This window comes from Dryobates pubescens, chromosome 12 (genome assembly GCF_014839835.1).
Source record: "Dryobates pubescens isolate bDryPub1 chromosome 12, bDryPub1.pri, whole genome shotgun sequence".
In the NCBI taxonomy this organism is placed as follows: Eukaryota; Metazoa; Chordata; class Aves; order Piciformes; family Picidae; genus Dryobates; species Dryobates pubescens.
The window spans coordinates 11,608,601-11,622,110 of NC_071623.1; the positions used below are offsets into that span (position 1 = coordinate 11,608,601).

Sequence of the window (13,510 nt, forward strand, 5' to 3'; positions counted from 1 at the left end):
AAAAAAAGAACATCAGAGCATGAAAATACCTATATATAAAAATAACAGCAAACAACCTAATTTCTAACAAACTAACCAAAGTCCTAACTGGAAATTCACAAGAGGGGGGAACTACAAAATGAGCTGTTGGAGTGATTATGCAAGAAGTTGCATATGTAAGAAACCTTCTCAAAGAGCCAGATGGTTTTCCATTATTAAAACTATTGCATCACTGAAAGCCAGCAGCGCTAAATGTATAGTCATATTCTGCAATATAGCGTTCCTGCTAGAATCGACACTATTAAAAAAAACAACAAACCAAACAACCAAAGCCTAATATGTCTTGGCCCTACTGAAGCTTTATGACATTAATTATGTAAAGCAAGTAGACTCAGCAAATAAGTTTTGCATTCACAGTTTGTATAAATAAGTAATGCACAGGCACGACTATGCCATGACTATGACAGAGATTCTTAAAATGAAATGTCACTAAACGCTTTCCCACATACAGCTATAAATGCAAACTGGACATCTTAAATTCCAGTTAGCCTGCTTCATTTTACCATGCTGTTATAGGTGGAGGACTGATGTCCTATCATAAATGAATGTCCTCCAGAGTACTACAGAGTAGCAGGGGGCTGGACGGTCAATAGCAATTCAATTATAGAACTGTAATATTTAAATTGTTAAATACTCTAAGTACAGTAATGAAGAAAAATTAAGGTACTCTATGTCCTAACACTCAAAGAAAATCCAAACATTGGAATTGGTCACTTTAGGAGACAAAGATGCAAGATTTGGTTTCTCCATCTGATTTTCCACTCACTAAAGCCTAAAATGAAGAGAGCAAAATTCCTACAAGACGGTTTCAGCAGATTTGCTAACCATATCTGTAAATCCATTGTAATTTACTAAATATTAGAAGTAATCAGATTTTTGCTGAAAAAAAAAAATTATACTCTGCTATTTTACATCACTTCAAATATAAAAAAGTTGGTGCTAAAATTATCTATAATATTTAATGAAAGCAAATTTTACTTTGTAATTGGTATTTATCTTATTGGAAAATGAGAAATCAGATTTAAGATGGCTCTGTGTATTTACTCTGGAGAAAAATGCTCAAAGCATTTGCCACTGAAATATTGTTGTCAATAACCTTATTTTTCTTTTTAAGGATTAATTAAAATTGATTCTTTCTAAATTGGAGTGAAAAAAACCTATCTCAAAGTTTTAAAACACAGAGCTATTCACAACAGTTCTGTAATTAGATTCATGCAAATCTGTCAGGGACACAAAAAAAATCAACCACAATTTAATTTCAAACCTTTCCCAAACAACTGTCGAACAATTTATGCAGTACTTTTCTATTTTTACTGCTGGATAATGACAATGAGAAATGTTTTTTTTTTTCCTTGGAAATAAAAATTCATTAAGCAGGCTCCGATCAAAACTACACCCTTCCAAAAGACCGCAAATATTCAAGATCCTCTTCTAAGATACTTATCTGGGAGGAAGATGGAACTGTGCCGGCAGAAACTTCCCATGACAATAGACTAGTTCATTTATATTACACCTATAGCAGTACTTACACATAACCTCAGCAGTCACAGAAAACATCCTGTGGAAGAGATCACAAAGACCCAACCTTTGACCCAGCACTGAAGGGTCAACACTAAACCATATCCTTAAGTATCAGGTCCACACATCTCCAGGGACAGTGGCTCCACCACTGCTCTGAGCAGACCATTCCAGTACCTGATAACCCTTTCGGTGAAGAATTATCTCCTAGAATTCAGCCTGAACCTCCTGTGGCGCAGCTTGAAACCATTTCCTCTAGCCCTGTCACTTGCCACCAAGGAGAGGAGATGGGGCCCCTCCTTATGCCAACCTCCCTTCAAGTAGATGTAGAGAGTGATGCTGTCTGCCCTCAGCCTCCTCTTTTCCAGACTGAACAACCCCAGCTCCCTCAGATGCTCCGTGTAGGTCATGTGCACCAGGTCCTTCATGAGCCTTGTTGTCCTTCTCTGAACACACTCCAGAAGGGCCCAGAGTAGTGAGGGGCCCAGAACTGAACAAAATACTCGAGGTGTGGCCTCACCAGTGATGAGTACAGAGGAATGATCACTTGCCTGTTCCTGCTGGCCAAGTGTTTCTAATACAAACCAGGATGCCATTTGCTTTCTTGGGCACAATATTATTAAAGCTGGTGACAACTCTGATAATGTCCACATTTGTGGCTGAACAACAGAGTAGCTCTGGATATAAATCAGATAAAGAAAATTCACATGTTAAGCACTAAAAGGAAGTCAGCTACCATCCAGTCCAGTAATGAACATAAGTTCACAGACAAGGATCAGACAGTAGCTCATTAGCCATGATTTACATGACGTATGACTTCCACGCAGAAGAGTCATTCTACCAAAAGAGATCCCTTCAAAAGGGCACGCTGTGTGCTTCAATGCTCAGAACTACTTTGATTCACAGGTTCTAAATCAGAAGTGGTAAAAGGAGAGGCCTAGTGTTGTTTCACACAGACATATGATGTTGCATGCTTCCTTTGCTCCAATACTTCACTGTTATGCTTCACTAACATTTACAGTACTGCCTTGCTAGGAAAGGGAAAGTATTCTAATTTTCAAGAGAAAATAAGAGCATTTCTCTGGGTATGTATGTATACTGGTGCCTATAATGTGTATGATCTAAGGATGTGCAAGAATTATAATGCTAATACCAGCATATGTGGTTTTGTTATATTTATTTTGTTGGCAAAAGAGATAAATGGGCTCCTGCAAAGGACAATTCAGAGCACCTTGCCAGAGCCACAGCTATTTCTCATAGCTGACTGCAGGCAAATTCCACCCTCTTTAGGGTAAAACTTTCTCTTGCTAAAACTTTGTCTTCCCCAAAATTGAAATGTGGTCTTCTCTTCATGCTGGGTAACAATTTGAAATTGCTGTAATTATATACAGCATTTAAGCATGATTTTTACAAGGCTTTCCTCCCATAAACAGTACTCTGCAAAGGCTGATAACTCATTCATCTACATAGGCTTACAACTTTAATCTTGTTTGCTTCTTATGTCAAATCTGTGTTGGAAAAATTCCACCAATTTCTAAGGACTTCACTTCTGCAAGTGATTAAGAAACTAGGCAGTAACATTTAAAGTCATATTAAAAATACTGCATTCAATTTTTTAAACTATATTAACTTCCTACTGGACAATATTTTGTTTAGGTAATTAAACTGTAGAACTCTAGAGAGTACAGCCCCAGTTAAACTTCAAGTTTTTTTGATCTAGCATGGAATGGCACAGTAAAATTTTACTTCATTTTACAATAAAATAAAGCTGCCACATTTGGGTGTGCATAGGGGTACTTCAAATTACAAACACCCAAACAAAACTCAATTTTAACCTCAAATTCACAACATAGAGCTGCAGATAACCTAATGCTCTTGTCTTCCAAATACAGGTGAAACAGGTGAAAATTAATTACCTTTTCATTTTTCTTATATTTTGTAGCAGTGTGGCTTCATATATGAATATCCATATATGCACACATTACAGAGAGGGGCTGAGCACTTACAAAACAGATGCATCTGACAGCTAGCCAATGTACAGAAATACCAAACCAAAGGGATTCGGTTGTTCTAGAGAAGAGCTTTCTGTCTTACCTTGAGACACTCTTCCTGTTTGAGGAGATCCTCACAATCCTTAGCCTGCAGAACAGGAGAATTAAGGCGTTCTTCTACTTCAGACAAGGCTTGCAGAAGGTGAAGGATCTCTGCCAGGTATGTAGAAGGCACGTGAGTTGTTTCCACAGTCATAGTTTCAGTCACCACAAAAGCTGTATCTTCATGAACTGTTTGCTAGTACAGATATACAACAGAATGCTTTCTTTAGTTTCTGAGAACTACAAAAACTTTTAACTTAATGTAATCTCCAGTTCATAACCTAGAAAGCATTAAAAATAATTTCTAAGGACAAATGCAGGAGGTTTCTGACAGATCACTTGCAACCCATTAGTCTGCTAGAAATAGCAGCTACTAAAATCAATCTGTGCAGAAGTGTACAAACTTTTCTTCTACTCGCCACAAAAATGAATGCAAGAAATGCAAGAGTACTCTGTGATCATGGCGTTACTGAGATTTCAGTGCTTTCCTTTATTCTCTTCGAGAATATATCTTTCATTATAGAAGTTCCACCTATACCAGGTCTAAAATGCTAGAATATTTCAAGGCATCAAGTAAAATAATGACTTGTGTAACAGACACAATTTCTTAAATCACATGCAACACAAAATAAGTAGGTCAGCTCAGAACTTTCAACACGATACTATAAAACAGTTCTTTTTAAAGAAGAAGGTACCATTTTGTGATTTGAGAGGTCTTTAGTACATTCATTTTTCTAAAAGAAATCCCATCAATATATCTTTTCAGGAAATTAAGCTGTTTTCAATTTTATGTTCTTTTTGTTTCTTGGTTTGGTTTGGTTTGGTATGGGGTTCACTTTGTTTGGGTTTTGTTGTTGTTGTTATTTTGTTGTTGTTGTTTTCTGGACAAATATGAAATAGAAATATTCTGAAAGGGCATGCATACATCCAATATAAAGAAATCTCAGCATGTTTTTGGCTCCAAGAAAACAGAGAGTTGGTCTATGGCATTTGGAAAGATACTGACAGGAAAGGTAACAAAACACTAACTGTTTATACAAAGTCTTCGCATTTCTGATTTGATGTGTTTGTGGCTCATGGATGAAAACTAATACCAAAAGTGTGCTTTGGAGCAGGGAGAAATGTGATTGCTTATCTTAACTAAATGCCAAACACATGATAATATGAAACTCCATTAGAAAAAGACAAAATCTAAAAGATATGAAGTATTTGTGATTTCATAAGCACAAAGTATTCTTTATTTGTCACATTACATAGGATGTTTAGTCTGGATCCAAGATCCACTGTGTTTGATGTCTGTCTTCTTGAAAATATAAACTTTGCTTATTGAGGACCTCAAAGAAATTTTACATGCCATTGCTGGTCAACTATATTATTTAGATGCTTTAATCCCAATACAGATAATCCCAGACTCTGGAGCCATTTATATGAAAGGCAATGGACCAACTGTCCTGAAGAAAATAATGTCATTATTTAACAATACAGTATGCAAAAGAAAACAAGTATAAACACTATCTTGGACATACTACATCTGTTTGCCCTGTGCATCCTTTCATGCTGAGTTACTGGGCTGCCTGATGTGGTACTTCAGTTTTCTTTAGTCTTAAAATACGCATATACACACTCTAGAATATGTATGAATATCACATATAAAATCCATAAACTGTAGACTTGCGTTATTCTGCTGCAATTCTTGTGCAAATTTATTGCTTTGCTTATGCTTTTCTCACTAAATGACTTTCTCAGTACATCTGCTAACACTGAAACCTCTCTAATTACCTTATCACGGATATAATTTTTATTTAAAACAAATTGCTTTAAAAAACCGAATTGCTTGCCACCCATATGGTTCATGAATCACACACTTTGCAACAGTAACATTTTACCCCAGTAAACCTGAAGAAAAATCTGTCCCAGTTGATTAGAAGATGGGAGTTTCCCAATGGGCCACTGAGGTGTGTAGCAATGCATTTTCATTCCTCAAGACTCCACTGTGACACATCCACATGTAGCAAAGAACTTTAAACTCACATGAGGAACATTTTAACTACCATTGTGTTTTTCTTTTTGACAGAAAAAACAGAGTATTTACATTCACAGCAATTAAAAGAGAATGCTAGGTGTGCAATGTTATTCACTCAAGATAAAGTCACATGAATATGAAAAGTAATATACAAAATACAGTAAGTGTTTATAGTTGCATGAGCTTGAGCTATTTTTTAAATTTTTTTCCCCAACCCAAATTTAGGTTGATAACTATGTAAACATGCACACATGCAGGTATGTATGCACATGTGTATGTGTGTACATAAAACCTGTGCCTTCTTGCTCTAAAGAATTCCTGAAATCAGAAAAATATACTAGCACTCTTCCATGTGAAATTAATGAAAATATGAGCCTTGTATGACATATTTGGTTTAATAATCCCTTAAAACACATGCAATATTTAACTCCCATGCATGTTAATGAGACATATGAAACCATACATGCCTACTACACTTTACAGAAAACTTGACATTCATATTTCTCACATGAAATTGTGAGAATCCAAGAGAAATCCAAAAACTGAGAAAGAGAAAACTGAGAAATTCAAAGTCTCAGTTGTATGATTTCTTGTTAACGTCTGCAGGAAAACTAAAAAATACTGAACCCAGATATGTTTGAAAGTACCAAAACGTTCCTCATATTTGGCAACACTACTGAATACCTTATTCTCAAAAGAGGGTAACTATCCAAATTAATTAATTCCTGAATACTATTTGTATATGAGTTGAAATTTAGTGAAGCCTTTAGAAAGCAATGATAAAATTTCTTCAGTAGGCATTTTAATAGGTCACGGGTATTTCATTACTTCCATCTTTCCTAATTGATAGAAGCATAACAGAACCCAAGGCAGAAGTTGGCATCTTACTAAGGAATGGAGCCTGGGCATATCCAGAAATGACAATTTTAATCAGCAAAGGAAGGGAAAATATTTTGGCTGTTCCTTATGTTTGCTGGAATTGCCTTGCTGTAGAAGATAAAATTGGCAGTCCTTCCCTGTATTCTGGACAAGCATCTTTACTGCAAACATAGCTGAAATTGAATCGTATACTAACATTGTAATGAGAAAAAAATAAAGGAAAACAAATAAAAGAGATTGTAGCAGCTGGGAACAACTACTGTTAATAACAATAATAATAATTCTGTGAAGATACATGTTATTCCTAAAGCTAAAAACGTCCATCACAGCAAGTTAGGTTAACATTTTTTGAAGCTAAAAAGTAAATAATAACATGGAAAGTAAAGTTTTAGAAAATAGTTTAAGACTGGCTTTGAAGAAGTTTAATTTGACCAAGTGGCAGAATTAACTGAAAATACTCAAAACCAATTAATATATTAAAAGAATACATATATGTATAAAAATATATTAACAATTATGGGGAAATTATGGTGTAAATTACTATTTCCTATATTGTTATTGTACACAAAATATACTTTGCTTGACAGTAATTTTTTTTGTAATTTTCATAGATTGTCAGTGATATATTGATGTGCAGATTATATATTTTTTTTCTTTTAAGAAAAAGAAACAATTTGGGTAAGGTTTGACATCTTATGCATTGCTTTTCATCAAGTACAGAATAGTAAATGGAATTTTCTTCCCCTTTATTACATATGTGTAATTAAGGGATGGCTTTTTTTCCATAAACCTGACTTCACCTACACATGAGAAACTAAATTTTACTGACAGCAGGTTCTACGAGGTGCAACAAAAAGACAAGGCATACATCCATGAACTGGGCCTCATAAAAGAAAAACAAAAGAAAGGAAGAAAACCAAAAGCAAGCAACCAAAAAGACCCAAAACAACCACCGCCAAAATCAACCAAACACAAAAAATGAAAAATAGAGGATCTGCAAGAATATTGCAGGTGTTACCCACAAAATCAACCATCCTCCTCCAAGAATCTGTGATGATCACTGCTTACAACTAGAACAGTATTACCTGGTCGCCACAGAACTAGTTATACTTGGAGAACCCTCTTAATTTCCCTTTAGAACTGGAAAACTCACAAAGCCCATCTCAGTGTATCCATTTCCTCTCCTGTTTCTGCAGAGGGGACAATTCCAGCACCACTTTCTCTATCCAGCACTTTACACCCAGAAAACCTCTTACATTTTTGCATTAGTCCTTGACAAGTGTTCCATTGTTGGGCCATTTCCACTATAGGCCTTCAAACTCATAGCAACCTTAGTGCACTGTGCTTTTGAGTTAATAACTTCACACAAACATAATACATGGGAGGAGCCAAGTGGCAAAATACACCTATCGGCATTATTTTATCACGACACTGCTCTTAGCAGCACCCAGATGTGAAGTGCAGGAAAAATAGAGAGGTGCCTCCTCCTGAAGTGAAGTGATGCTTGAGATAGCATTATTTACAAGCAGTCATCAGGTACATGAGAGCATTAAAAAAGTCAATCCTCTCTGAGGAATAAACATAGGTGTGGTACAAATAATGAAGCAGATAGCAGACATCTTTTGGATGAAACCAGTCATACCTCAAAGTGCAAAAAACTCTGGAACCGTCTATTGCTTTCTAGAGCAAGTTGTAAATGACACGATATTTGCTAGCCCATGGTTCATTAAGAATACAAAGATATGATCAAATGCTTTCAGAGATCAAGAAAAACACTTCTAAGTACATATTTCTATGCTAAGAAGTGTTTATTCACTTCTTTCTATGCCAGCTGTTAATGGTGATGTCAGCTAAGATTCAAACAAATAAATTCTGTGACTTCAGCATTGCTAGTACATCTTACCTGTGTACATAGGAAGCAGATCAGAATTATACCTATAACATGGAACTATCATTATGAGATTGGATGGCCTAACTCAATCACAAACATGTTATCTATCAGTACAAAAACAAGCATCTGCTTCAAGTACACAGAAACCTAAATCCTCACTACAGGATTAAAAACCATTTGGAATGCTTACATAATTCCATGAAGCAGCATTAAAACCTATCTGAAACTTCTAGTTTGGTTTTTTTTGTGTTTTTTTTTTTTTTTTTTTTTTAAACTCACGTATTTTCAATTAGGAATGCAAATATTTTCTCATGTGTGTGATGATTCTACTCAGGGATGATTGCAGTTTACAAAAACCTGCATGGTGCAATGCTTAAAACATTTAGTTTAATGCTTGCATCTGACATCAGTGACAGATAAAAACTAAAATTTTAAAAATGCAGATTATTTGCAGCCCTGCTCTTGGACAAAGTGCTGCGTGTCTTCACAATACCTCATTGCTAAGGCATATGTTACTGATTGAGAAATGCTGCATTAAGAGTTATTAATCAATGATATAATTAATTAATCTATCTTATCTATACATAAAATAAAGCCAATTAAAATGAAACCATCCTTAAAAGAAGCATTAATTCAAAAACATTTCAGCAAATTCTACATGCTAGGAATAGCAACTGAAAATTGCAGGCATTGATTTTGAAAACTATCAATCAATAGGCATTGCCAGTGTGAACTGATTTCCACCAAGTTATTTTTGACCTTTATAACTTGACTGAAATGCAGAGGCTTTCTCCATAAGAAAAAGTCTATTCCCTGGACTTTCAGGCTTAAATGTTGGGAAATTCACCAAAATCTCAGACAGCCCTGCTACACTGCAAGCTCTGCAGGGTGGATTGGGTAGATATCTGTGGTCTCTTAGCTCAAAGACTTATTACTGTGTATTATTTTCAAGTGATTCAGATGAGAAGGAAAAAAAAAAAAAAGGAAAAAAGAAAGAAAATGACAAAAGTAGTAAGAATTAATGTAAAATGTTTAATTCAGAGGAAGTTGTTATTTTCATGACTTCATTCACAGTTGTAAATTTAGTTTCTTTTTATCTTCTTTCCCACCTCCCTCCCCCCCTTTTTTTTTTCCTCCTTCTTTTTTTCCCCAGAAGGTAAATAAATGTATTGTTAAACTGTGACAAACTATTTTTGTATTGCAGTCAATCCTATGTTTTCCACACAACTTTGTGCCTTCTTTAGAGTAATCCAAGGTATCAAATACACCTAAAATAATGACCAGCTTTGGCAATCTCTTTTCCACTTATTAACAGTGCTTTTGTTTTAATCAGGTTTAGATAATTTACTCAAGATCAGGAGTCTACTCAAGGTGAGGCAGTGCTGCATATTGAACTTAGCTTCTGCTTACTTGAAAATTTACCCATTGCTACTTGTTAATGACCTGCATTCATGCAAATAAGAGACTAACACCAACAGCACAAATTGGAAATTCTAACAGTTCTTCTGTTAATTTTTAACTGTTCTTCTGTTGATTTCTAACAGTTTCCATTGGTATCTATGTGTTAAGCAAAGAGAAAAATAGTTTCAACTATGATGAGACTGGGACATAAGACCTGCATGCATAGTACTGAGTGTGATATAAGCCAGCTCTTTCAGAAAATAACAGAAATAAATAAATAAAAATAATAGGGCACTGTGTATCATATGCTATAATATTACCATGTCCTGTCCTGGGGAAAAATTAAATCTAGCAGCATCGGGGCAAAAATGACTAATCAGAACTATTGGCATTTAGAAAGTGTCTCTCTTTAAAAATAAATTATGCATATATGTTAATTACTTCTGATAAACATGGCACATCATAGTCTTAATGATTGTAGCTGTTCAGAATTGACAAGTAAAGGGAAATATAGATGTCTTTGTCAGGTGATTTTAGACAGATATTTGAATGATTATAAAAGAAATTACTTAACAACAGCAACAAACAACAACAAAAAAGAGCACACAAAAAACATTTTTGTAACTGATTTCCATGTGATAGGTCCAGCAGACAAAAATGGATGTGGAAGTTTTTATATGCCAAATATAGAATACATAAACCCATAGAGGTGTTAATCATTCTTTTTATTCATCTTCAATATTTACCACAGCTGAAAAAAATACACACAGACACTTAAGGATACATCTAGTATGCTTTAAATGATTAAACTCCACTAATCAGTCCTATATCCTTTTAATTATATAATAATTTGTGACATGGTGTTTAATTGCTTCTGTTAAAGCAGCATTGCATACTCAAAATCACCTAAAAATCTGTGGAATACTCAAAATAGAAGGAACTTTACATATATGTACATTTATATATAAATGTCAAAACAGACTTTCAAACATGCATTTCTCAGTGGTAAGCAATAGAGAAGAAGCAGTGCATATAGAGGCAGAACAAGCTTCTACATGATGTACCAGAAGGCAGACTTCCTAGAAACACAATTCCAACTTATTTAATAGCTGATTTATTAAGGCTGCAGAAGTATCCTATTCTTAGACAGCATTTGTGCATAAAGCTTCAGCACTATTCAAAATGACATTATGTGAAACCCTTTTGACTCATCACCAAGGAACCAATTAAGGTTAAATAAAGCACAGATATGTTAGAAGACAGTCTATTGATGTCTAAATTGACTAACCCATTTTGAAACTCACTGTTGATTTGTCCTATGAACTTTCCAGATATTTATGCAAACTACATCTTTTTGCTCCTTGTTGAGATAATTTAGAAAATAAACTAAAAATACCATTAAAGCTTCAAAGAGAAAGGTCCTAAATATTGACATCTTCTAGGAATGCTAAAATTTGTTGCCTAATTATTTTCCCTCTCTATTTCTTAAAATAACCTTCATCCACATTTATAGAGATGCAATCATAATAATAATAATGGAGTTTGTCACTTAGGCTGATTTTGTTACTCCAAGACATAGCATATTATTATGCTTTTAATATTGTGGATGAAACAACTGTTTTGGAAGCTAACTAAGTATACCTAAATGGATATTCTGCACTCACAGCATACATATAAAATTTTTGCTTCCTTTTGCACTTTTATGAATATGCTGAGATGCATCCATGCAAATAAAAATTAATCCTGAATTGTAGGCAGGAGATGGACATCATCTGCTCAAAAAAACACTGTCCCTTAGGGCCAGATCACTCTGCCCCAGGTCTTTTCCCTTATTATGTAATTCAATACTATAGTCATGTAATTTTGACAGCAAATTCTTCACCATGTAAGTTGTTACATCAATAAATTATTATATATTGTATCAGAGAGAATAAGGTGGTAATTAGCTGTTGTTTCTCTCAAATAATTAGGTAATTATAAGGAAGAAATTCTCACACTAATATAATACTCAGTTTTGTCCAAAGAAATCTGAAAGGAAAGACAAGTGGGTGCTATGTTGCGTATGATTCAAAGGTTGTTGGTCTTGCATCCATCTCAAGATGGACTCAGAGAACACTAAGAAAAACCTGTGGTGTGGCTAATACTAGATTCTTATAACCACTTCACAGAATTTAAAGACAGCATCCTAAACCAGTCAAGTTGTAGTAAGTTTTCATTTCTATGTGATGGGGTAAAGATGTTGAATTTCACTTGTAAACTAGAGAATGTCATTTTGATCATTGAAGTTTGTCACAGACACTGAAAATGGCAGAGAAAAATCTTTTCTGTAAAGTTCTGTCATCTACAAGATGTTTTTTTTCCTTTGCTCCATTCAAGTACTATGGATTTGCAGTGATGACACTGGATACCACACAGAATTTATAAAGAAACATGAAAGAAGATAAATATGCTTTAGAAGAACTCAAAATACTGTAGTAAACTGTTCCACTTCTATAAAATGAAGCTATAGGTGGTCTGCACTTAAGTTACATCACTACTGCATGCATTCAATTTAGACACATTGAAGGTAAAGCTCATTTTAAAATGCATCTGTAAAACTAGTTCTTCTCCAGCTATGTCAAACTCAACATCCATCTTAGGAGCATGTCTCATACCTTTCTTGTTTTAAATTAGACATAAACCTAAAGTATCTGAAACAGAATCAAATTGTTTGGAATCACTTTTCTATGAGCAGTTTCCAGGTCAATGGATGCTATAGAGTGAGTGTAAACGTTCATATGTAAGTCTCTTTCCAAAGATTCTCATTCATCCTCACCCCTCACAGTCAGAGAAAAAAACACCACAACCAAAACCAAACCAAACCAACCAACAAAACAAAACCAAGAAAAAGAAAAGGGGGAAAAAAAAAAAGCCCAGTCTTTAACTGTGTTGTATAAAGCTATTTGTTTAAAAAGCTGCCACTGCAAATGTCAGAAAAGTTAAATGGCATCATGGGCTCACCTCTCTCCAGTCCATAAGAAACCCAAAGCACGTAAGTGAAACAGAAACTAGCATTTATAGTTATTTGCTTTTGACCAGTAGGTATTTTCCCAGGTTGTTTTTCTAATGCCTTTTATCTTTTATTTGTCCTCTTCCATTCGTTGAAGGAATAAAGCAGAATTAGTTTGCCTCTTCTTCTTTGCAACTATTACTTTTTTATTTACCCCAAGAACCTTTTGAGCAAGAAGAAAACCTCTTCATTCCAATGCTGCTGTTTGGGAAAACTGTGGAAAATAATGACCAAAACCAATGGTATCCCAATATCACAAAACTATCCATGTCATTTAGTTGCAGATAGGTAACCAGGACACTAAGTCCTGTGTTTATTTAACTGTAACAGATTTATTTCAATTAACGTTTGGTTTATATTTTAGAAAATATCTTTATATGAAAAATATTTTACCAGGGGGAAAAAAAAAGTTTAAATTTAACAAAATGAGCTAAATAGATCTCTATAGCAAAACATTAACTGAAAAGTATAAGATATCCATATAAAACTGAACTTAAAAAATATGTTATATATATAAAAGTTATATAAAAGATATAAGTTGTATCAGTCTTTAATCTGGTTCCAGAAGTTCCATACACTCTCACTTGAAGTGATCACCCAGGTAGGAGACAATTATG

General features: G+C 34.5%; 1 protein-coding gene across 7 annotated transcripts in view; it reads right to left on the bottom strand.

Moving 5' to 3' along the window:
* DMD (dystrophin) overlaps positions 1 to 13,510 on the bottom strand; it is a 1,125,431-nt gene that overhangs the window by 605,561 nt on the left and 506,360 nt on the right. For all 7 annotated transcript variants that reach the window (XM_054165808.1, XM_054165807.1, XM_054165806.1 and 4 more), the window contains one exon: positions 3,652 to 3,846. In XM_054165808.1, the coding sequence (XP_054021783.1) occupies positions 3,652 to 3,846 (195 nt within the window). The remainder of the gene's footprint in view (positions 1 to 3,651; positions 3,847 to 13,510) is intronic.